The sequence below is a fragment of the Chlorocebus sabaeus genome, chromosome 7, assembly GCF_047675955.1.
Source record: "Chlorocebus sabaeus isolate Y175 chromosome 7, mChlSab1.0.hap1, whole genome shotgun sequence".
Classification (NCBI taxonomy): Eukaryota; Metazoa; Chordata; class Mammalia; order Primates; family Cercopithecidae; genus Chlorocebus; species Chlorocebus sabaeus.
This window is the reverse complement of record NC_132910.1, coordinates 73,200,504-73,225,975: the sequence shown is the minus strand read 5'-3', so window position 1 is coordinate 73,225,975 and position 25,472 is coordinate 73,200,504. Positions and strand designations below refer to the sequence as shown.

The 25,472-nt window shown below is 32.9% G+C and overlaps 1 protein-coding gene across 10 annotated transcripts in view; it reads right to left on the bottom strand.

Moving 5' to 3' along the window:
* The window catches only part of BLTP1 (bridge-like lipid transfer protein family member 1), a 401,511-nt gene that overhangs the window by 166,421 nt on the left and 209,618 nt on the right, over positions 1-25,472 (bottom strand). For all 10 annotated transcript variants that reach the window (XM_073017605.1, XM_037991533.2, XM_007999715.3 and 7 more), the window contains exons 4-13: positions 24,418-24,534; positions 22,949-23,027; positions 21,710-21,774; positions 11,480-11,666; positions 10,195-10,276; positions 9,604-9,797; positions 7,643-7,722; positions 5,367-5,517; positions 1,304-1,460; positions 820-898 (exon numbers count right to left, since the gene is read on the bottom strand). In XM_073017605.1, the coding sequence (XP_072873706.1) occupies positions 820-898; positions 1,304-1,460; positions 5,367-5,517; positions 7,643-7,722; positions 9,604-9,797; positions 10,195-10,276; positions 11,480-11,666; positions 21,710-21,774; positions 22,949-23,027; positions 24,418-24,534 (1,191 nt within the window). The remainder of the gene's footprint in view (positions 1-819; positions 899-1,303; positions 1,461-5,366; positions 5,518-7,642; positions 7,723-9,603; positions 9,798-10,194; positions 10,277-11,479; positions 11,667-21,709; positions 21,775-22,948; positions 23,028-24,417; positions 24,535-25,472) is intronic.

Here is a 25,472-nt window from a genome sequence, read left to right as displayed (position 1 = left end):
AGAACCAAGAAACAAGAGCCAAGAATTACACAAAAATGAATTATACTTAGAAACACTAATGATGATTGATTTTAAATGTGGGTAAGTTGCTACTCTTTACTCTCAAGAAAGAAAATAAAGCAGAATTTCATCTTAACTGCTCTCAATTACAAATGTAATAAGAAAATGGAAATAAGAAGGCAAAATGAAGTTATAACAATTTGACAAATTTAACAAAAAGTACTTATTCATGTTATTAACTGTGTCAGTGCCCATATTTCAAGTGCATGATGAACTTAGATCATCTAAACTCAGATGAAACTAAAGCTGTGAGGGCACTCTTTTAATATTTTTAACGTGAAATGTTCTGATTTATTAAAGTTATGCCACTCGAAGTACCCAGCTTACTCCCTGACAAATCTACTAATAATATAACCTAAAACCAAGCCTTATAGTCATCCAATCAATTATTGCCCAAATGTCAGGTACAGGGTTTAGCACTGAGAATACTCTAAAGGAAAAAAACAGCACCTGCTCTCATAGTGCAACAGTCTAACTGGAAAACTATGCATTAAGTAAATTATGCTCAGTCCTACAAAAGAAATGTATAGGTTATAATAAAAGCATATAGTTATAAGACTGAACTTGATTAGAAAATGTTTCCCTTCTCTCTAAATGCTCAATTACATAATATTTCCCTTGAATGACTATAGGCACATCAAAATGTAATAAAAAACCGAGAAAACCTTATTAATGTTAGTCTAAAATGATTAACAAACTTTCTTATTTATAATTATTTCTCTAATTATTTAAAAAAGAAAAGTAACAGTTGCAGCTTACCATTTTCTTCAACTGTCATTGGAATATTAATTTCTAAATATGAGCCAGCTCCTACATTTACATGTACAGCATTTGTTTCCTACCAAAAGAAAAAATTAATTCATATAAAACATTAATTAGAATTATTCTCCCATCTTTACTTTTCAGTTATTACCACAGAAGAAATTATTGATATGTTAAATAAGTATTAAAAGTTCCTAAGAACAAAAGTTCAAATTTTTACCAAAAATACACTAAAACAATTTTGCCAGATATAAAGGAGTAAATGAGCCAGAATATAGCATGAAAGTCTATTACTATTAATTTCTTCCCATTATTTGACATTTAATAAAATTATGATGAAAGTAAAATACATACAATTATTTGAAAGGAAAACAGCTCATATAAGCTAATCCAAGTATGGGACTAGTCACCACGAAAAAACTCTGAAAAATAATGTTAAAATTTTAAATACTATTTTCTACTATAGTATTATAATAATTACCCTATTTTTGGTAAACAGCAAATCAATTGTAGCATCTGCAATAATATTCATTCGTAATTCAAAAGCAAGGATCTGTCTTGGTCTCCCAGGCTGTGCAATTTCAGAAACTTTCAGGACTTGATAATCAGGTGGAAAGAAAAACTTCCATAAACAATCTCTACATAAGGAGGTAGAAAGAATAATGACATGTTATTCAAACAAAATTACCTCTGATAAAGGACCAAAATCAATATTCTAATTTTTTATTATCATTGCTATCACATTTAACAATTAGACTGTCTTCTGCAATATTTAACACTTCCAGAGATCAATGAGCTTTGATTACTCAATAGATACACGATTATCAAATGAGACATAAGAGAAAATTTGCACTATTCAAGTGTACTGTAACAAATTAAAGACTCTCTACAAGTATATAAATTGCCCAAATGGCAAACAAAGAACTGACAGAGGATAGCTTAATTAAAATCATTATTCCAACCTGGAAAAGTTACTCAATCTTCCCCAGAAAATTTGAGCTGCTTCCTCTTCTGTAACATAGGAGGTAATATATCTTGTCTCATAGAAAGGTTCGGAGGTTTAAATGGTAAGATACATGGAAAAGACTTAGCAGTGCATGGCACATGGAAGACGTGGCTATTTCTATTAATTTCATAATCACTTTAAATCAATATTATATAATTAAAAGGCTAAAGAGCAATAGATTTCTAAAAGGTAAATAGGTATTTGGAGGCTAAAGTGCTAATGTTTTTGCCTCCCCTTATCATTTGACAAAGACGAAAGAGCTCAAGAAATTTTCAATTCAGAGTCTTCTACATGAGCTAACATTAGTATTGTGTAATGTTACTCATATATTCAAAGAAGGTGCCAGTCTATGGCTTTAAAACAGGAAGGGATGAGTCAGCAGTGACAGAAAATGCTACCTAGAATAAATAAGACTGGGAAATATTAGATGAACCAGACAAAATCTGTACAATAAGTCTCACAGACTATAACTTGCTATCGTTAAAATATATGAAAGGAAAATAAAGTTTTGCAAATGTTTTGAGTAAGATACATAAATATAGAAAATTAAGAATATTAAGGATAGAGAATCCATCAGACGATCATTGACTACCAAGTGGGTAGATAGCAGGACATAATGAGAAAGGCAGTAGACCTGAAGGGCTGGTTTGAACCTCAGCACTTCATGCTTTAGCTTCACTATCTTACCCAAATCACTGAACTTCTCTGCATCTCCATTTTCGCACAAGTAAAATGAGTTCATTACATCTGTCCTATGAATCTCACTGGGTTATAAGGATCAAGTCAGAAAATACTTTAAGTGAAAGCAATAAAAATTGAAAGCAAAAAAAATAAAGTGCTTAATGAAAGCACTTTAAGTGAAAGCAATAAAAAAAAAAAAAATGCCAGACAATGTTAGGAAGGTTTGTATTATTATAATCATCATCTGAAGATTAAGTTTCATTTTAAAAGAGTTTGTATTTCAACTGTCATGAAAATTCATAAAAAGAAAACATGAAGTAAAAACTGAGTAATATCTTAAATATTCAGACAATCATGTAAAGATAGTAGAACTGACATCGAAATCTAGAAACTAAAATCATCTTATGATTATAAAATCTCTAGGCTAAAACCATGCTATTTTAAAAGTCAATAACTCCTTACAATGCTGAGAGAATTATCCAATAGCAAAACAGCTGAGATTTCTTCCTGTATGTCTTATGTTAATAGATGGCTACTAAGAAAACTGACCTTACTATTCATTGCTGATTACAGTTCATATTTGTGCAAAAACTCAATACAGAGAAGGAGAAGAGGAAACGGTTGCATAATACCTTTTGAACATGTAATTGAGGAGACAAATATTGCTCATATTAGTGAATTAAATACATGTGAAAAATACATTTTTTTTTCTTTTTAAATAAACCTGAGTGGTTTTTTAAAGTCCAGATTAGAAATGCATTGCTCTTCTCTCCTGGTAGTGGAAAAACCTACTGAAAGGAGTGGTTAAAGCAAATTTCTATCTTCAGTGTCATTTCTCGATTGCACTTTAGTTTGGGTTTTGGTGTAAATATACCCTAAAACTTATGAAAAATACATAATGAAATTAAACACAGTTTAAGAAGAATCACACTTTATTTAAGTGCTAAAAAATGCAAAAATACTTCATGGCCCTATGTTAAAGCATTATTTTCATTTTTTCTTCTCAAACAATATATAACTGTTCTGCCAACCAAACAAAATAAACTTTTCTTGAGATTTCTGAATATAAACAGATGTAGCTCTATTACTTAATGAAACGTAAAATCTCTCATTTTCAACTCCTGCATGTCAAATATAACAAATATATAACTTACAGGAAAAATTTTACCATTAGAGGAAAATTTAAATTCAATAATGTGAAAAGTATTTTCTTTCTAACCTGAAATTTTATGCTCTGTTTACTTTCAAGTTTAACAAATGACCTAATGCAGAACTTAATGAAGTATTGTTTTAGCATAATGCAAGAATTTTCAAATAACGAGCTTATTTACCATATAATTGTTAGCTACTTAATGAGGCAGATATTCCTACATACTACAGATACCAAGATTAATAGAATATACTACTTGACAAAACATATAATAATTCTAATAATGCTAGCTAGATAGCACTTTTTTAAAAAGCATTTAAAAAGTCAATACATCAAGTTAGTATCAGTACTCGTTCACTAATCTATCAATGGTCCTCTAATATCTGCTCAAGTGAATGACTTGGCTTGTATTTCTCTATTCAAAAACGCTAGTTCATGAATAGAAAAACTAAACTAATTTTAAGCAATGTCTAATTTTGTAAATAAAAACTTAGATGCTCCCTCATACTTAATGGTAAACATTCCCTTCTTTGTTTAAAATTCTTCAAGAAGTACAAAAATGTTCACAATATATTAAAAATTAAAACTACTTTAAAATAAAATGACATTATAAAATCCATACTTCTTAACCACCATAGACCTTAACTACAGGACAATTCTCCACTATCCTCATGCATTTATAAAACGCTTCCCTTGCCTCAATGATTCACCCTCCTCTTCTTTCCCTGGCTAATTCTCAATTATCTTTCAAAACTTAATTTACATGTTACCTCAACCAAAAGCCTTCCCCAATTCTTCTCTCCCCTAATCTTTAATATAAATTATATACTATATACTAGGAATACCAAGTAACCTAACAATTCATTTGTTGAAGTCCTAACCCCTAAAATTCATATGCTGAAGTCCTAACCCCCAGTACCTCAGAATGTGACTATATTTGGAGATGGGGTCTTCATAACGGTAATTAAGTTAAAATGAGGTCATTAGGGTATGCTGTCCTAATCCAATATGACTGGACAGTATGATCTGGACACAGAGGTACACAAGGGAAAGACCACATGAAGACACTGGAAAACAAGAGCAATCTACAAGCCAAGGAGACAGGCCTAGAACACATCCTTCCCTCACAGCCCTCAGAAGGAACCAACCATGCCACCATCTTGTTGGAGGACTTCTTAGACTCTAGAATTGTGAGAAAATACATTTCTGTTGCTTAAGCCACGTTATCTGTGATGCTTTATTAAGGCAGCCCTAGCGAACTAGTAGAGTACTTTCCTAAGTTCTTCATCAAGACCCTTTACTTACCTTTATTATAGCACCTAATATTAGTCTTTTGTTTCTTTCTTCCCCACTAAAACTGGAAGACATATGTCTTTTATTTCTGAATTCCCATAGCTCCAACAATATCTGGCATATAGTAGGGGATCAATAAAGAAATCATTGTGGATTAAATCCAAAAGAAAAAACAAATGAACCAACAAATACACTCTTCATTCACCATCTTTCCAATCAATCAGCTCCACTTTTGGAATGAACTTGCTTGTGGAAAAGCCACAAGCAAGTTATTATTTGGATCAAAATGTTTAGTGATATCTTCTGCTGCTGTAATAAAACAGTTTATAAAAATTTTAAGCTAGATTTTATTTCAAATTATATGCATCTCAATATATCTAAAAGACTTATTAGAAATATAATATATTCAAGTACCTCTGCCTATCGGCCCACGGTCCATAATTAAAATCTGTTCCTTTACCACAAACTATATCCAGTCCCCAACATGGAGGCAAGTCTTGTAGTTTGCAATCTTCACTGCTCATTTCTCCTTCAAGATTTTCTTCTGTTTCTTCTGGAACAAGTCCTATATTCCAGAACATACAATATAAAAGCAGTTATTTAAAATGGCCATTAAAAAGTTTCCTTACATCAGCAGTTCCAACATTTTTGGTCTCAGGAAACCTTTACACTCTTAAAACTTATTGAGAACCTAAAAGAGGTTGTTCTCATATTGTATTATGTCTATCAAGAATTACTATGTTCAAAATTAAAAGTCAGCAATTTTTTAAAATATTTTAAAAATAAACTCATGTTGACATATTTAATGTAATTAAATATAACGTAATATAAATATAAAAATTAAATGAAATTTTAATCTCATTTTTAATGAATAACTATATTTTCTAAAACAAAATAATTTAGTAAGAAGTATTAGAGGGGTCTTTTTTGTCAAATCTCTAATGTCTAGCTTAATAGAAACAGGTGGATTCTCATAGCTGTTTCGGCATTCAATCTGTTACTGAAGGATTTGGAAAAGATCTGGCCTCATAAAGATATGTAGATACAAAAGGGAGGAGTATTTTAATAGCTTTTTCAGGCAATTTTTAATACTCTTCTTTGATATACCCCAAAATTCAACAAATGGAAATTTCTTAAAGGTTAATTGCAATGTGGAATCTGAAGCCATATCACTAAACTTTTCATACCCTGTTATGTTAAAATCAACTGGTCTATCTTGCACTTCGAATACATTTATCTATGCATGACTTTTATAACATCATGCACTGGTCATCTGGGAAATACAGGTTCACTGAGCAATGTAGATTTTTTCCAAATGTTGACCAATTCCATTATTAAACATTTAAAAACATCACCCTTGCTATATCATTGGTGGTCTCATCATAAAAGCTGTTAACTATTGGGATGCTGTCAAGCTCATAACAGCAGACTCAAATTTTCCAAAGTTTTTCACAAGAAAGCTCAAATTACAGTTTGTCTCTAACTACTCTTTCAAATAAAACTGGCACTCCATGAAAAAAACGCAATTAGTGCAGCTTGCAACTTAATCATACAAGTGCTTTTCCACAAGACACCAGAATATTTTGGTATGCAGCACAAGCACTTTATGTGTACTTCCCATTTTCTCACACCAAATATTAAAAACACTTTACTCAAAGGTCAACATTTGACAAAATAAATAATTTCTACTGCTTTATCAAGGAAATTTTGTTTTACCACAAATATGTGGCAGTTGAAAAACACAATGACTACTAGTATAATTAGGAACCACTTCCTTGATTAGTGTTAAAGCAACAACAGTTTTACCCACCATTGCTCTGCACCATTAGCACAAATGTCAACATGGTGAAAGGGCAAATAACATCTTAGTTTTACTTTCAAAATACTTTGACCTTAAATACTTTTATACTCTGAAAGGTATAAAAAGAGCAGAAGTATGAAAAAAGAGCTTAAAACCCAATGTTTAGATACTTTTATAAAATGGAAGCCACCTCTCAAGAATTTTAACTAGATGGATTTCAATCCTCAAACTTTAAGTCTCGAATCTAATATACTAAGCTTCTAAGCTAAGATGAACTACCTTAACTATTACTACATTCTTTAAAGGTTTTCACTCATGATCATCTGCATTCTCAATTTTTGAGGTTTATCTATGAAATCTGAATTTGAAAAAAATAATGTTCTCTTTTAATCTACAATACTAAACTAATGTTCAAGTTTTGAGAAATGACACAGATATTTTTCAGATATTTTCACTCATATCTACATTTACCATTTCCTGTTGCCTAAGCAAGAAGATTTAAAATATTACTAGATATCAGCATTTCATAGAACAAACATAATTGTAGCTATGAAACAGACTTAAAAAAAAAACAGGCCAGGCACCATGGGCTCGTGCCTACAATCCCAGCACTTTCGGAGAATGAGGCAGGAGGATCACTTGAGGTCAGGAATTTGAGATCAGCCTGGGCAATAGAGCAAAATACCATCTCTATAAAAACTTTTAAAATTAGTCAAGCACAGTGGCATTATTCCTGTCATCTTAGCAACTCAGGAGGCTGAGGTAGGAGGATTGCTTGAGCCTGGAAGGTCAAGGGTAAAATGGACTATGATTACGCCACTGCATTACAGCCTGTGTGACAGAGTGAGACTCGGTCACTTTAAAAAAACAGCAACAACAACAACAATACCTGGCTCATCCATGTAGTAGTAGATGTCAACATCATTTGACTGCATCACCACAAAACCTTCTCCCATTAATCTCGGTGGTCTACAAGAAGGTGGAGGGGAAAGTAAACTAAACAAATCTCCAGAATATAAAATGTTCAGTATCCTAGTTAATGCTGGCAATAGGTGAAAAGAAAAAGAAAAAAACTAAAAAGTACATAACAAGTAGCATCCTGAAAAGAAAAACATCTTTCCCATGAACAATCATCCTAAGAAACTGTTCCATAGTTCTAGTCTTTATTAGACTCAATAATAAAATGATACTAAAAATTTATCCGTAAATTAGTTCAAGAAGAAAAAAAAATTTAGTTTTAAAAAGAAAAACTTTGGTTTTATATTTTTCATTTTCAGTTTTGAATGAGAGAAATCGATTTAAAACAAAGTTTAAATACAATAGAATGATGATCACTGGAATAAAATGATCATATTCTGCATTTACAACAAAATTAAAATTTGACCATTTTATATTAATAGCTAAATAATAAGTACAATTTTATCTAGCTGTACATTAAACTATAATCATTCAAGAACATTAAATAAGACAAAAGTTGTCATTTTTATCTTCATATTACCTATTTCCATGAATATTTAATCAACTTGAAATAAATCTAGAGCGAACACTGTGAACTCTAACTCTGGAATGAATGTTTTTCTACCATCAATAATTTCCCAGAAACCATTAATCTCTGTTTGCTTTGATTAAACAACTTTTCTCTTTGTCATACATACATCACATATCTTCTTGCATATCAAAATTAACTTCTCAATCATTAGATAACATTAAATGCAAAAACTCAGCAATTTTTTTCTAAATATGTATTAAATCACAAAGGTTAATGTTTAATATCATCATGTAATCTCCACACTTAAACAAGTGAAAAATATAATTTAAAAATTTTTTATATAAATTATTAATAACAAGACACTTTTTCATCTTACTCTCTACAATTTTTCAAAAAAATCCTGTGCACTCATACACATTTGTGTGCACAGTCCACATTCCAGAAGATTCTTAACCAAGTCCATGATCTTGAAGAGGGAGGCCAGGTAGACCCAGTCACTACGACACTCAAAAAGGAAAAACCTTCTTTCTATCATTCTAGCCAAATCCTGGAAAATCGAATACCAGGCCAGTCAAGAGTTAGAACTAAAAAGGAATAATCATGTTTCACATATAACCTCATAAAGTGCCTATACACAAAGATAAAAGCTGAGACACTGTACTAAAAACTCTCCATATGAACACTTAAATTACATAAATTCAACCACAGAGTATCCTTTACACACAAAAACCACAAGAGCCCATCATTCTCCCACTCAGCATTCCACCACACTGAGTGAGTCCAGTGTACATCATTCCTACAATGAGTCTTATAAATACAAGCAACTGCTTCACTGAAGGAAAAAAAAATCTGGAAAGCTAGATGGAAAACTGACAGTTTGGAACTTAAAGAAATGTCAAGTGGGTCGCAAAACTATACCATCTTAACTTCACCAAATTTTCCAAGAGTAATTTCGATTCAATTTTCAACTTTGACTAACTCAAAATGGTATTCCACTGTAATGAATCTGTTCAATTTACTCTTTAGTCATATCTTCTAGAAACAAAAACCTACCTGTAATGTGTCTCTCCTAACATACAAACAGGAGCTAATTGCACAAAACAAGTTTCCAAAATACAATTAGAAGGAAAAACGGATAAAAAAAGTATAACTATAATCATGCAGAAAAAGTTAGAGTTTACCACTGGATAGTATATCCATTTATCCCATAAAGAAGGACTACGCTGTTAACTGCTTTAATAGAGAAATGTATCTAATTTTTGTACAACTTGTAGCAAAAAAATTAAAAGGAAGTTCAAGTTTCTAGCTGTATCTGTATTAGCTATAAGAAGTTTTTTATTGTTTTTATAAGATTTTCTTACTCATCATTTTGAAGACCAACATATCTTGGACTAGGAACAAGCATGACTCGAACATTTTCAAGCTTTCCTTTCACAATATGCATGAATTGGTCAAGATGACTTGAAGGTGGTTTTGTAGTATAAGTTAAGAAAGCATCATCAAAGTTGATGCACAGAGTTTGTGGCTGGTAGTGATTTCCAAAGGCCAAACGTCCCTTAAAAAAAAAAAAAAAAAAAAAAAAAAAACGGTAAGAGATATTACATCATGCTATTCTGGCCATATTTCTTTCTTTAGCTAAACTAATAACAAACATTTTCAAACAACAGCTTAATGATTCCACTTTAGGACTATGTGCTATTTAAATTATTCCACTGGTCAATTTAAACCAGTACTTAAAAGAATATTTAAGTACTTAAAGAAATTTAAACACAAACTTGTCAGAAAACAGTATCGAGGTTAAAATAATTATTTCACTTATACTTTACAGAAATGAGAACTAAAAGAAACTCCACAAAATTATTTAATTTTCTTACATTAAAATCATATTTGCAAAAATTAAAAGTTGTACGTTATTACCCCATGAAACAGTAATTGTAGCAGAATTTACTTACTGTGCTCACATTGACCTTTATGACTGGAATAAGTGATCTCCATGAAGATGTGGGGTCTTGGGATTCTGTTTTTACTTTAACTCTAACAAGAAAAAATACAACTGACATGAATAAGAAAAACTTAAATACCCGAAGACATAGTTCACTTCCTCACAATACCATACCTCACAATATCAGTTTACTTTTCCAAATATATCTAATGACTACTTCAGTAAACAGAACAATGATCATCTGAAGGAATACTAATATTCCTAAAGCTGTCTACTGGAGCACTCGATCATATCAGCTTTTAGATGGATAAGCTATAATAATAAAACTATGTTTTTAGAATAACAAGCTTTAATGACAAAACAATAAGGGATGATATGCTATCATTACATCTACCATTTTGCCCATTATGTTACCAAACGACATTTTTTAAGACAGCCAAAGTTGTCATTAAAACATAAATGATTAAGGTACAAGTTACTTTGATGTTTGTCTACTGTTTTAAGCACTTCTGAAAACGATCCAGTTACTCCTCTTCCTTCCCTTGCCCAAATGCCTTGTGCCAAATTAATTCTCCCTTAATGAAATGAAAATGATAAGCCAAGAGTAAGAAAACTGGCCCTATATGAAGTACACAAATTTTAAGAAATGAAAATTTCACAGCAATTCACTAAATAGATAGATAATATATAAATAAATATGCGTGGCTATGTCCCAATAAAACTCTATATACAAAACAGGCAGTAGGCTAGACTTGTGCTATAGGTCTAAGTTTGCTGATCCTGTTCTAGAATAATTTTGTAGGTAGACCTACATACACAGATATGTATTTTTAAAAGCAGACCTACATATACAGATATGGAACAAGCTTACAGACAAACTGCTGCATAAAAAGCAAATTACAGAACAATACACACTATATGAGGCACATATTCTAAACATATATGTTTAGAAACACACAGAACAAAATCATGTATTTGTACATGCACCTTAAATATGTATGTATACATTTATGTACATACATTCAAAAGGATAAAAACTAAATTCATAACGGTAATTATTAATATAGAGAAAAGTAGGATTCATGCACAGGGGAATAGAACAGGACTTTTTTAGATTACATATTCTATATTATCGCAATTTCTCAAATAATTATATAATTATTTATGTTACTAAAAGTTTTAGTTAATTTGCAAAACAACATTGGGCTCTGTCTAGGTGCACAGCCTCAATGATATTCCAATAAAGACAAATGTTTAATGCTAGAGATTAATAAAATTCAAGTATGACACTGAACCTTTCAATTTTCGATTGGGTTCTTGTCCTTCCATTTTCCCGTGTTTTATCATCTTCTTTCTTGGGTGGAATTATTGTTGGCTCCAAACCAAACAACTCTTGAAGGTGTCCATAAAGATCCGAACGATTATAGACATGAAATTCAAAGTCATTGACTGTGATGTATAACCTGGTTTCTGCCTTTGGATCTAAAGACACCAATTACAAAAAAAATTTTTAGTCAACTTTTCAAGAACTTCAAAGTTTTTATGTAAACATTTTTACACAGCTAAAGTAATTTAATTTATTTTAAAATAGAATTATACGATACAGAGAGGCATACTAATAAAATAAATACAAAATACTGGACAAAAAAAGAAAAAGTTGATGTTTCTGTTATATTTTAATTTAGCATTCTAAAAACAACTTTAATTTCTAGATTCCAGTTACATACTGAAAAAAATTAAAGATTTTTATGCTAAGAATAGTAAAGTATCATTTAAAGAGTAAAAGTACACTTTTATCCTAATATAGCCATAATTTTATACCAAAATACATGCAGTAAAATATTTAAAGTATGATGCTTTATTTAACTATCATACTGGTATTTGAACTTTTGCATCACAGAAACTACAATTTTTCATAAATGCTTATTTCTTTAAACACACATAACACTAAAACATAGGTTTTATGAACTGTGAACTTCAATCTTCTCTTAAATAAAAGACATAATTACATTAAGTAGAAATAGCAATAGTAATTAAGGAATCCATTTAAAGTGATGAATGAGGCACTTGTTTCTACTCAGGAAATAATCTAAAACAATGCATCACATGTCAACCAAAGAGTGCCACAGAAGAAAGGTACCACAATCAATGCTTTCTTTTGTTACCAAATGAAAGAACTACCTTTTTTTTCTGGTACCTCTTTTTTATAACCTTTATCCATTTTTATCTCTATTAAACAAATTCAAACATTTATGGATATTTAATTGTTTTCCACTTTATAACAGATGTTTTTGAAAACTATGAAGTTTACAAAACTCTGATTTTATCATCACTTAGTTGAAAAATCCTTTCTTTTCACCTAGTAATCTACTGTCATTTATAACTTTATTCCTACAGGAAAATAGGTTTAAACTTACAAGTTTGAGCCAGCCAAAATTACTTTAGATTTCACTATTACTTCACTAGTATTTAGTCTTCTATCATTTTGCTATCATTCCCTTGCCCCACATAGCCTTTCCCTGCTTCTATACTATATGATGTACTCCTCCCTGATGAGACTGGCATAAATGGGCTAGTATTTGGCATCTGCAGAAACAACGAAATCAGAATATTAGGGGAAGATTTCGCGTCTGGAAAAAGTATTCCAACAGCTAGAGCAGTTGTTCATTAGATAAGTTTGAACAAAGGCTAAGTTTTGTCATACAATAAGGTATTCTGAGAGAGTTTGAAATGGGCATTTTGCAGTTTCCCGTGTGTGGTTTAGAAAGGCAGTATGTTAATGAGTCTCTAGACTGTGATTGTATAGTACCAGTTGTTAAACCAGCATTTTTCCTTTTATCTTAGCAACTGCGACGAAATTTTTTTTTTTTTTTTTTTTTTTTTTTGAGACACAGTCTCCCTCTGTTGCCCAGGCTGGAGTACAATAGCACAATCTCCACTCACTGCAACCTCCGCCTCCCAAGTTCCAGCAATTCTCCCACCTCAGCCTCCCAAGGAGCTGGGATTACAGACACCTGCCATCATGCCTGGCTAATTTTTGTATTTTCAGTAGAGACAGGGTTTCACCATGTTGTCCAGGCTGGTCTCCAGCTCCTGACATCAGGTGATCTGCCCACCTCACCCTCCCAAAGTGCTGGGATTACAGGCGTGAGCCACCGCGCCTGGCCCTACAAACTTTTTTTCTTAGCAACTGCTATCAACTATCTAAAGAATAATTTTAGGCGGCATTTAAGTGAAGATATCTTACTTATACTACAGAGATGACTAAAATTATTCCTAAGAGCCACATTCTTTTCAGTCTTGGCTTTGACACATTCACTTAACTTTGAGCAGGCCCAATATTTCTGCCTTTGATTTCATTTGTAAAGTCTGTCTAGTTTATTCCTTAGAGAGATTTACTTTAGGTACATATTTTCCCCTGCATGTCACACTTCTATTAATCTTGCAGTCTATTTGTTAGATGATTTGCTCTTTCATCTAAACTTTTCTTTTTTAAAAACATATTTAGTTAACATAAGCCATATTTCTAACAAGATTACAGTGGAGCTGAAACAAAATTTTTTTTGTTTATATAGCTGGTTTATGATTTTGAAAGAAAAATGTATCTCTTTGTATATTTGCACTATATATTTTATTCTCAATTATTTTCAGTGTTTATAATATTTGTGTGAATAAATAAAGCTACAGGGGGACAGTGAGGTTGGAAAGTAGAGAAAGCGGTCTATTTGAACTAATATCCCATGCTATTAACCCTAGAATTTTGTTCCAAAGAACAAAACTTGGAAACAATTGATCTCAAAACCCCTCATCGACTTGGAAGTAACTAATACTTTCAAAACCTCTCATTTTGCTGATTAAGAAAGAGAAATTCCTGTGATTGTAACTTGTAGAGTCAGAGCAAAAACCTAGGTCTGCTAACTTCCAGTCCAGTGTGCTCCTTGTATTATAAAACAGCCTTGTCAACTGGGGCCCAAAGAAGTCCTTGGAAATTCTTACCATAAATATTGAATGCAGCTTGTGGAAAGGATGAAGACACCTGCAGTATCCAGAGGCAACTGACAGTTTACAGCTAAGCCTAATGACACTGACCACTTTAGAATTTTCTGATTTTAGAAGTTCTCCGATTCTAGACAGGGTCTCGCTCTGTCCCCCAGCATGGTGTGCAGTGATGCAATCATGGCTCACTGCAGCCTCAACCTCCATGGCTGAAGAGATCCTCCCACCTCAGCCTCCCAAGTACCTGGGACCACAGGCACGTGTCACCATGTCTGGCTAATTTTTGTATTTTTTGTAGAAACAGGGTTTCACTATGCTACCCAGGTTAGTCTCAAACTTCTGGGCTCAAGCAATCCTCCCACCTAGGCCTTCCAAAGTGCTGGGATTACCAGTGTGAGCTACTGTACCCAACCCAGCTTTTTTTCTTTTTGAGAAAAGTAGTTATTTCATTTGATCATGAAATATTACATCTCCTTAAAATGACTTGCTCCTCACCAGAATACAAGTATGACGTCAAGAATAACTGACCCAAGTGTCTTTCATGAAAGAGGTGTTTTTGATGAAAATCTTTAACAGGTATTTATATGGCATTCACTTTATTAATTATTGTGTTAAGATGGGAGGGGGATTTAAAAAAAGAAAGAGGGAAATGAGTGCTACTTGAATCGATTTGGTGGAGCAGATGCATATGAAAAATTACAATTAAAGGAGAAAGGGAGCAGTGAATATGAATGGAGGAAAAATACTGAGAACTTCTAACTTTGATATAGACCATTTGGTATGGGCCCAACAGGGTCATGGTAAGACAACAGAGTTCTGCCCGTTTGTCAGGAAGCAGAATGGTAGATGGAGGGCTCTTGTGAATGCCTTATTCCTCAAGGAGCATGCATGATGATGAGTGAGTAGGATTATGTCAGACAGATGTGGAGGGGACGCGAACTCAGATGGAATAACTGATTAGACTAATGGCACTGAGGTTAGAAAATGGGTGTGTTTAGAAATTCAATTTGGTGGTAAATTTAAGGTAACGGGGTAATAGGGGATGATTTGGAAACTGCGTATGGAGGACGCTGAACACCTGGCAGGCACAGTCAATAAATTCAGGACAGGGCAGGGGAGTGCCATAAACTCAGCTTCTTTGAAAGGACATAGCAAAATGTAGTCACTACTTCAGATTCATACACCTCAGGTTAATAGAAATAGCTTAAATACTGGCCTTCCCTTGACTGACTTTCCCCCATAATTTCTGTCAAAGTCTTGAATTCTTTTTGTCACTCTTTATATATTAGCATATTGCTATCTCTCTGTATGTTCTCTGTAACTGCCCATAATCTAGAACAGAAATATTATAAATTTTTGATATTCTGTATTCTTCTTAACATTTAAGAATATTTAAATTGTTTTTGGCTTGAGTGTTCTTTTTAAAATTTTTTGTGTGCCAATGATTTTCAATAGAAAAAAAGATTCCACACCTCTATTTTACAGTGAAGTTAGAGGTTGGTAGATGTTATCAATTATTATTTTTGCAATTACTAATAATTTGCTCATACGTTTACCTATAGTATGGCATTTAATTCTCATCAAGCAGAGCACAACATTGGTGAAGAGTCAATTAAGTTTTCTTCCCTGTGCTTTTTTAAAGGAAATTCTCTAGTATGAAGGATGACATTCTTAACAACATGCTCACTGTCATACCCTTCAAAAGTAAAGACATAATGTCAAATAGTAATGCAGGAATAAATAATTTGGTTTAAGTACATTATTGGTCTAACATTACTCAGCGACAGAATTTAGACTATAGTAGATACAGGAATGAATAGGCTGCAAACTAAGTTTTTGATAAAGTCTAACAATATTAGTAGATTACACAATCATTATATATAAGATTAAAACAGATTATGTTCACTAACAAGACATTATAGTCAGTATTTCTTGCCAATTAAGGGCAGATCCATATGCTTTGACAGTTAACCAAGATGGAAGTTGATGTTTCTTGGTGGAAAAATTAGAAGCCTAACTGGGGCATATGCCTGAATAGACAGATGTGCATTCAGCCTTCCAAGGATATGGACCAAAGTCTGTCTGTAGGTAGGACCAAGATTATTATTACTGTTTTTGAATTTCTCTATTAGGAAAAAGGAGGAGTGTTCAAGTGCCCAAATTCTATGCTAGGAGCACATTTAGATCTATCAGTTGTCCAGTACAGCTCTTTAAAACAAAAAGAACACATCTAATTTGTTTACCACAGGACGTTTGCAAATATTCCCTAGGTTATAAAATTAGTGATCTGCTATATATATGATTGTCAGCTAAAGACCAATTATATCCATCAAAACTCTTTTTTTTTTTTTAGGATAAAGACTGTCTTTTGGAAAATAAACTGTAAGATCAGTTGCCTCTTAACAGGCAATGATATAATGTTTAAATGAGTATGGATCTGAATAAATAGTCATGCTTTCTTCTTAACCACAAGAAATTCTTATGTCAAGAAGTGAAAAAATGATGGTAAAGCATGTCCCTTTCTGTTATTTTATTACTTAGAGGTTTTAGCCTACTATAATCTATTAGTGTAATTTAAAACTGGTTACATCCAAACCTTGTTTGTTAAATAAATTACACAAATAGAAAACCCTGAGCAGTTTTTAAAAGGTCAGTAGACTGTTTTGTCTTTGTATTGATTCTAAGAATTATAAGGCCTTGGCAGCACTTCTGCACCTTGCCTTTTTTACTACAAATAGCATGTGTCCCAATTACATAATTAAATACGTATCTTCTTTCTAATTTCTCTTTGGAAAACAAGGGGTCTCAATCAGCTGTTTGTTCAGAAGACTTAAGCAGTTCTACAACATGCATTTACTTTTACTTTTATTTTGTGAAGAGTTTAGTATCTGGGTTCCAATCTACTTCTTGCTGGTTGTATAATCCTGGGCTCCAATCGCTAGGGTTGTTGTGAGGATTAAATAAAATTATGTGCATAGAGTGCCTAGAACAGTACCTGGAACACAGCAAGAGTGCAATAGAGCTGAGCTGGGCCTTTATTATTATTCTGAACATTATATCACATTCTGAAATGAAAGATTATCTTAAAAGAATAACTTGAAAACATATATAATTTACATGACTAGGAAGAATTTGACCTTCAAAGAGAAAAAAACTAGTTATGTATTTTGTACAGCAATCCTAGAGGTAAATAGAGGTGTCTTCATTTTATAGTTGAAAAAAAATGAGGCTCAGAGTAGTTAAAATTCTTGCCTTAAGTCACAATATTAGTAAATGATGTTACAGGGATCACATCCTATATCCTTTCTACTATTTATTTACCTCCTTTGTCCAGTTCCTGAAGAATCCAACGCAGCCATTCTCAATGTATTACTATTTTTTAAAGAGGCTGTGTGTGTGTATGCGTGTGTGTGTGTCTACGTGCACGTGTATATGAGAGATGGATGCTTCTGGAAGAAGTGCCTGTCTTTTGGAGGGATACTTGTTTGTGAGGCGACATGCTCCCTGTTGGGGATATGCCTCCATCGATCTGGAATGGTACCCAGTCTGTATGTGGGGGGCAGGGAGGATACCTTGCATGTAGCCTCTGTGTGTGCATTTATCTCTGTGAAGGGAATACAGTGAGTGTACTAGCACTTGTGTCCATGCATGTATGGCTGTGTGAGTGTATATGCATGTATGTACTCATCTTTGAAAATGTTTATCTGTACATAAGTGTACCTATATGTGCATGCCCATTTCTGTGTACACATATATGCCTCTATATGTGTCTTTTTCCCTGTGTTTCTGTTCTATGGGTGTGCTTTTAGGCAATCTGTCTCTTTGTATCTAAGTGTGTAATACTGCGGTGCAGGTACAGAGGATGAAAGGAGTGTTGCCACATAAAATACTCCTAAGGATGATAGCAGGCTAGGAATATTAACAAAAAAGATCCTGGACAGAAGCCATGAAGAAAATACAGACCATGTAAGCATGGAGATCAACCCAAGCTTGGAGATCTGATTTGCTGTTTAATCATACAGGTCTTTGGCTGGAATATTATTAATGCAGGTGAACTAAATAGAAACAAGATAACAAAAAAAGGTGGGATGTGAACTGAGCTAAATGTTTCTCTTTTAAAATATAAGACTAAGTGGCACTTTATTTATTTATTTATTTATTTATTTATTTTTTAGAGAAAAGGTCTTCCTCTGCCACCCAGGTTGGAGTGCAGTGGTGTGATCATAGCTTACTGTAACTTAGCCTGAGGCATGTTCCCATCTCAGGCCAGGTAGCTAAGCCTACTGGAATATACCACCACACCCAGCTCATTTTTTAAAATTTTTGTAGAGACATGGTCTTGCTATATTGTATAAGCTGGTACCAAACTCCTGGCTCAAGCGATCCTCCCACCTCAGCCTCCCAAAGCACTGGGATTACAGGCATGAGCCAACATGCCTTGCCTCAGAAGGTGCTTTTTAAATGATTACAGACTTGCTATTTGTTCAATACTTTTCTAAGGTGACTTTTGGAAGGAAAAAGAGTGATTTAGGCATTTTGTTCAATCTTACTTAAAATTTTTAAACCTATTTATTTTTATTTAATAATTTAACAATTGTTTATTCAACATCTTCTATGTACTAGTCACTGTTTTAGGCACCAGAGATAGGGCAGTGAACATAGGAAAAATTCTTCACTAATGCAGAAGGATGCATTCTGGTTGCAGAGGTGAAAATAAATAATAAAATAATAAATGAGATAATAATGGGGGAATAAAAGCTGAAAAATAGGATAAGGAATGTTGAGGGGGATCTTACAATATTTTAGTATTCAGTATTTAGTGTTTATCAGTGTTATCAACATACATTCAGAAATTAATACCTTCCTCTTTATGCCTTGGTGTCTCCAATTAATGAAGCCATATCATATCATAGCTGTTATATTGAAAGGACAGAATCTGTTGTACATGCCCAGCAAGTTAGAGATGGATTTGAGAGTAATCCTGTTTTTATTTTCATACAGTCACCATTTGTTTATTCATCACTGCTGATCCAATTAGGGGCAGGTCCAGGCTCTTAATCTTCCCCACTGCTGCTTCTGCAGCTCATCAACTAGCCTTTAAAGCATATGCCTATTAATCAGGACATTTGTATTCAGGCATATTAGTAAACTATTGCTTATGTAAATTTGAAAACAAATAATTTAAAAGAGTTTCCTGGTAAATTCTGATTGGGTTGTTTATAACCTTGAAGAATCTCATAAGAATTACTTTCTACTTGTATGGGTCTATCTGGGATTAGAAACATATGCTATTTTAGATTTATTATGCCTCCACATGTTAGGTTTTCAAGCATTCTATAAGATACGCTTCTCAATGTTTTGTTTTACTTAGAAGTATGACTGGTAGAAAGAATTCTCGGTTACTCTTTTATACAAATGAGTTCTTCTACGTACTAAGCATTTTTCTAGACACCAAGTATACAACAGAGAATAAAACAAGTCCCACCCCTTACAGAGCTTGCTTCATTCAAGTTAGGCAGACTCCATTAATAAGCAAGTAAATATATATATATATATATATAGCATCAAGGAGTACATGAGGAAAATACAGCATTGAAGAAAATAAAAGCAAGGTTAGTGGAACAGAGAGTGCTAGTTTGTGGGGGAGGGCGCTGCTTTACAAAAGTACTCAGGAAAAGCTTCATTGATAGATAAACAGAACCACCAAGCAAATGAGGGAATGAATACTGTGAATATCCAGAGGCCAACATTTCATGGTAGCTCTGCTGCAGTTTCATCACCAACACCAACAGGCCAGTTTAGTTGGAGTGGGGTGGAAGATAAGATGGTCAGGAGGTAGAAGGAATTTTATAGAATATTTATAGGAACACAGGATTTTACAGGCTATGTAGAGGAAGTATGTAGGATTCTACAGGTCACTTACAAGACCTCGGTGTTGTTCTGAGTGAGATGGGAAGCCACGGGAAAATTTGGTAAGAGAGAGAAATAAAATGATCTTACATTTTTAAAAGATCTGGCCAGTGTATTAACAGCAGGTTGAGGAACAAGTCCACCGAAGCAGGAAGACTAGTTAGGAGATTACATGATAAAACAGGTAGAAGATGATGGTGACTTGGGCCAGTGTGGGGAGAAGTAGTTGGATTCTGGATGTAGGATGAAAGGAAAGTTGACAGGATTTGATGATGACCTCTGGGACACAAAAGACAGCAGTCAAGATTTTTGGCCTGAGCAGTAGAAAAGATAGAGTTGCTGTTGATAAGATGGAAAATACTGTGGGGTAGGTTTGGGTGGGAAGATCAGGTGTTTGGTTGGATATTTCAAGAGTAAGAAACCTGTCACACATAAAATTAGAGATGCTGAGTAAGCTGCTAGATATTTGACCCTAGCGGTCTGAGGAGAGATCAAGGATGATTACTGAGGAAAGGTTTCACACTAGCAAATGACAGAGTTTAATGTGTTTAAAACTGGGTTTGTTACTATCAAGTGCCGGAATACTTCATACACATTAAAATACCAGTGTATTTCCTAGTCCATTTATTTCAGGATTTAAACTACAGCAAGTAAAGGTGATGAAGTGCTTGATATAACAGTTTAGGGATTATTTCAGCTGTTAGTCATGTGATAAATCTGAGGAAATAGGAGGGAACACAGGCCAAAGAACTATGGTAAAATATTAGGAAAATTACATCTTCTAAATATTTGTTTTTTGAAAGATTGGGCCTTTATCATTTTTTTCTCAATTATCCTAAGAAGTAATAAGAGAAAAATCCTACACTGGAGTAGAAGTAAAAGAATTTACCTGAAAAATTGTTTAACAAGTAAATTACTCATAAAAGTATTACTATGTGAAAGATACTATGAAGTGAAAGTCAATGTTGCTGATTCATTCTCCTTGGTTTATTTTTAAAATATGAGTGGTAGTGTACTTTTAATTTGTTGTTTTACCTTTGTTTGGAGTATTTTGTATTTTATATATATTTTTGCAAATAATTCAAATTATTAATTTTGGTAAAATGTGACGCCTTACTGAAGAGTATATACCTCTCATTTAAATCACAGCTAATGCTACTAAAAGTTAATAATAATTCTCTTCACTCATTTACTCATTTTTAAAAATTAAACTTTTTTCTTTTTTTTTTGGAGACAAGTTTCGCTCTTGTTGCCCAGGTTGGAGTGCAGTGGCATGATCTTGGCTCACTGCAACATCCGCCTCCTGAGTTCAAGCAATTCTCCTGTCTCAGCCTCCTGAATAGCTGGGATTACAGGTGCACGCCACCACACCCAGCTAATTTTTTATATTTTTAGTAGAGATGGGGTTTCATCATGTTGGCCAGGCTAGTCTCAAACTCCTGACCTCAGGTGATCCACCCGCCTCAGCCTCCCAAAGTGCTGGGATTACAGATATGAGCCACCACACCCAGCCTAAAAATGAAACTTTTCTAACTGGTCATATCTAATTTTAATTAGTTTTCATAAAATCCTGATTATATAATTGAACATTTTAAACACACAAAAAAAGGAAAACTCACCATGTTGCTTCTGTTTTGGGTTATACATTTTCCACCACCGAAAAATGATAAATCCATCTTGAATTCTAAGAAAGGGAAATTACAAAATTAGAATTTAAGTAACAATTTACTTAATTCATTTCTTAGTTATTCTAAAAGGAAGGCAATTGATAATGAACAAGGAAATACAGGAAATCCTCTAAAGAACATTGGCATATGTAAACCCACATCTTTTCGTGAACAAAGACTTATAAAGTATGTTTCATGATCTTCTAGTTAAAAAAGGAAAAGACTTTGCATAGCTAAAGATTCTTGACAAATAAAAATTGTATATATTTATCATATACAACATGTTTTAAAATATAATATTCTTCTAATGGTCACAGGAAAATGAAGTGCTAACAGAAATGTTTTCCTTTTAAATTGATATTTTTTAAAATAAAAAATTAGATACCTAGGTCTTCAAGAGAGAGGGAAAAGAATTATATAACAATAAGCCAAATCTTGAAAGAGGGATGTTAGCACACAAAATGGAAACTTTTAAGGATGTTCCTTCATTTTTCAAAAATAACCTATCATGCCCCAAAGGGATGGACTTACAGTCTCTTAGCTTTTCATTTTTTACTTTTGATTTGGAAATAATTGTAGACTAGCAAAGAAGTCTCCTATAGTTCTAAGTGAGGTGTGAGCATCACCAAACTCTAGCACCTCTCAATTAATTCAAAACTTTTGAACTCTACCTAAGTCACAAATTTTAAGAAAATCACAAAAACAGAGTAGGCTTTTATTTCAAGACTTAAAAAGGAACATTTCAATCATATCCTTATATTCATATTTGTGTTTCCTTCTTCAAATAAAACTAGTTTCTAACAAATGCTAAACAATTCTACAAACTTATTATCTCTAATAAGGAGCTAATGGATGACAGCTACCAATATCTCTAAACCTTGCTGTATATAACAAATGACTACTATGAACTCTACGATATAAAATGATCAGGCGATTTGAAGGTTCACTTTTTCATCTAGAAATGAAAGAGTATTCATTTCTATAAACTGCTATTTTTATATTCTGCTAAATTAATCCACTGACAAAATATTTTAAAACATCAATTTACCAAGTATGATTTACTGGAAAAAAAATTTGATTTAGTTTTATTTGAAGAAGCAAGTCACATTAAATAAAATATCATAAAACATTTTAACAATATTTTTTAAGTATGTTTAACATGGGTCCTTTTCAATGTTTTAATTTTGTTACCTAATAGACATGTCTTCTGTAATGTAATAGATTTCACGAACCATGACTTTTCCAGAAAGAACAGAGAAAGAGAAGGAACCTATTACAGGAAAGAAAAAACAGCAGTTAATGCAACTGTTTTAACAGACATTTGGGGCCTTAACGTTTAAAATAACATTAGCACTCAATTTATTCAATAAGCATCTCTTCTCATTTCCTTCCTGATACCCTTACAGCCTTACTGATTTTCCATCATTCTTTCCCCAATAAAACAAAAAGTGCTATACATATCATCACTATGAAATAAGCTACTAAATAATCAGAAGAGGATATTAGTTTAAGTCACTGCCTCATATGGACAATTCCCTTAATTATGCACAGCCATTAAATAAACCCAAAGTAGTGACTAACTCACCATTTTTCTTTAGTAACTTGAGTGACTGCAGGAACCAGCCATTGCCTCAAATTAATGGAAGACAATTTATGTTTGAAAGTTTTATGTCGGCTAAGAGGTGAGTAAGGCAGGTTAGCATGGTTCTCTCCAGTCATCTCCCCCCACCCCTTTCTCCCATTGGTTTCGGGCTTTCAAAGCACATAGCTTCCTAATACACCCTCCTCCTATCTACCTGTAAATTTCCTACTTTTAAGTAGTCAAAAATTGAATTAATAAAGCAGGCCATAAAATGAAACACACAAGATGATTCTAACTTACATATTTTTAAAGTATGGGTTACTTTAAAAACAACCAAAACTACATTGAACATTAAAAGCTTTCTTTTAATGATGGACTCTCAAGAAATTTCTATTTCCATATTTTATACATATTCAAGTTTTTCAAATTCTTTTAATGAGCATCTTTTATAAGTTGAAAAAAAAAGTCAAAAAGTTACTTAAATAATGGAGTAAAGGACATAACCAAGTGGATATTATCATGAAGTCATGGAGTGCTGTGTGAGAGAAATTCCAGTTAGATTATTTTAACAATCATGAAACAAAGGTAAACTTGTAATGCTACTATCTGTTCATGAAATATAAATTTATAATATACATCTGCTATGGTTTGAATGTTTGTTTACTCTAAAACTCATGCTGAAACTTAATTCTCATTGACGTGTTAGACGGGTGGGAAATCTGACTACAGTATTTGAGATGAGACCTTTGGGAAGTACTCAGGATTAAATGAGGCCATGATGTTGGGGCATCAGTGGCTTTACAAGAGGAAAAAGAGACCTGAGCAAGCAAGCTCAGTCCCCTCACCATGTAACACTCTGTGCCACCTCAAGACTCTTCAGAGTCCCCACTGGCAAGAAGGTCCTCATCAGAGGCAGCCCCTCAACTTTGGACTTCCCAGCCTCCAGAACTATAATAAATAAATTGCTTCTCTTTATAAATGACCTAGTCTCAGGTATTCAGTTATAGCAACAGAAAATGGTAAGACAACACCTCAAGATTATAAGGACGAAAAAAAGTCAGTGTTAACTCAAACTTACCAATATGGATATAGCCATGCTTGTATAATCTGTTAAGAACTAGTGTTAAAATAAGACCAACATTCCGGGAATTATAATACGTGAGGTAAATAATCCATCCACAGGACAAAATGGTAGCTGTTGGGAGGAAAAAAATCAGAAATAATAGGATTTACTTCTACATGGTAATGTGTCCTCTTACAATTTAATACTTGGAATTTTAAAACCAGAGGCTGATTATACTTTATCCAGCTTTCTTCCTCTTCATCATTCATTATCCAGAAAAGCATAAATTCCAATCAGATCCATTAAAGCAATGTTTCAAGTATGCCTGCTTTCCTTTTTGTTTACTTTATCACTGCTTTGTACTGTTTTAGTTATTAAACATTATGTAAAGATGTTCTGGGAGAAGAAAATTCATATTTCTGAATATTCTGAAACAAATTCACCTTTATTGGGCCAAAAACTCATCTCATACACAAGTTCATTCCCAAGTTATTTCCTGAAACAAGCTATAGCCACTTGTAAAGGAAGAAAAGTAATGATTTTTAAAATCTCTGCTTTAAAAAAACCTTCTGCTTTTTAAAGCTGTGCTTTAAGTAAAAGACGTTGGAATTTAGTATAAAGGCATATTAAATAGGCCACCTGTAACTAGATATTTTGCTGTAATGAGTAAGACAGTAAGTTATGATGAATGTCATTGAGTATGCTACAGTAAATGATATTCTAAATTTATTTTTTCAATGAAAGTATATAGTTACTTATAAAATTCATATTCTCAAAAAATCTAGTTCATGAATACACAGAAGGCAAAACACAGGAAAACACTGTTTTGATAATAAATTTGTTCTTACTTATCCTTTTCAAAAGTATTACTTCTAAATTATGAGAAAGTTATATAAAGCAACTTAACCTGTATAACCCTTTAGTAACATCATATTAAGTCCCTAACTTTTAAACAATTATGTATTATAGATAAAGCAATCACTGAGAATCAACATAAAATACAATTCCCAGGGCAGCTTAAACTGATGGTAATAGCTTTGACGTACCAAGTACTATGATTTGCCATTTTA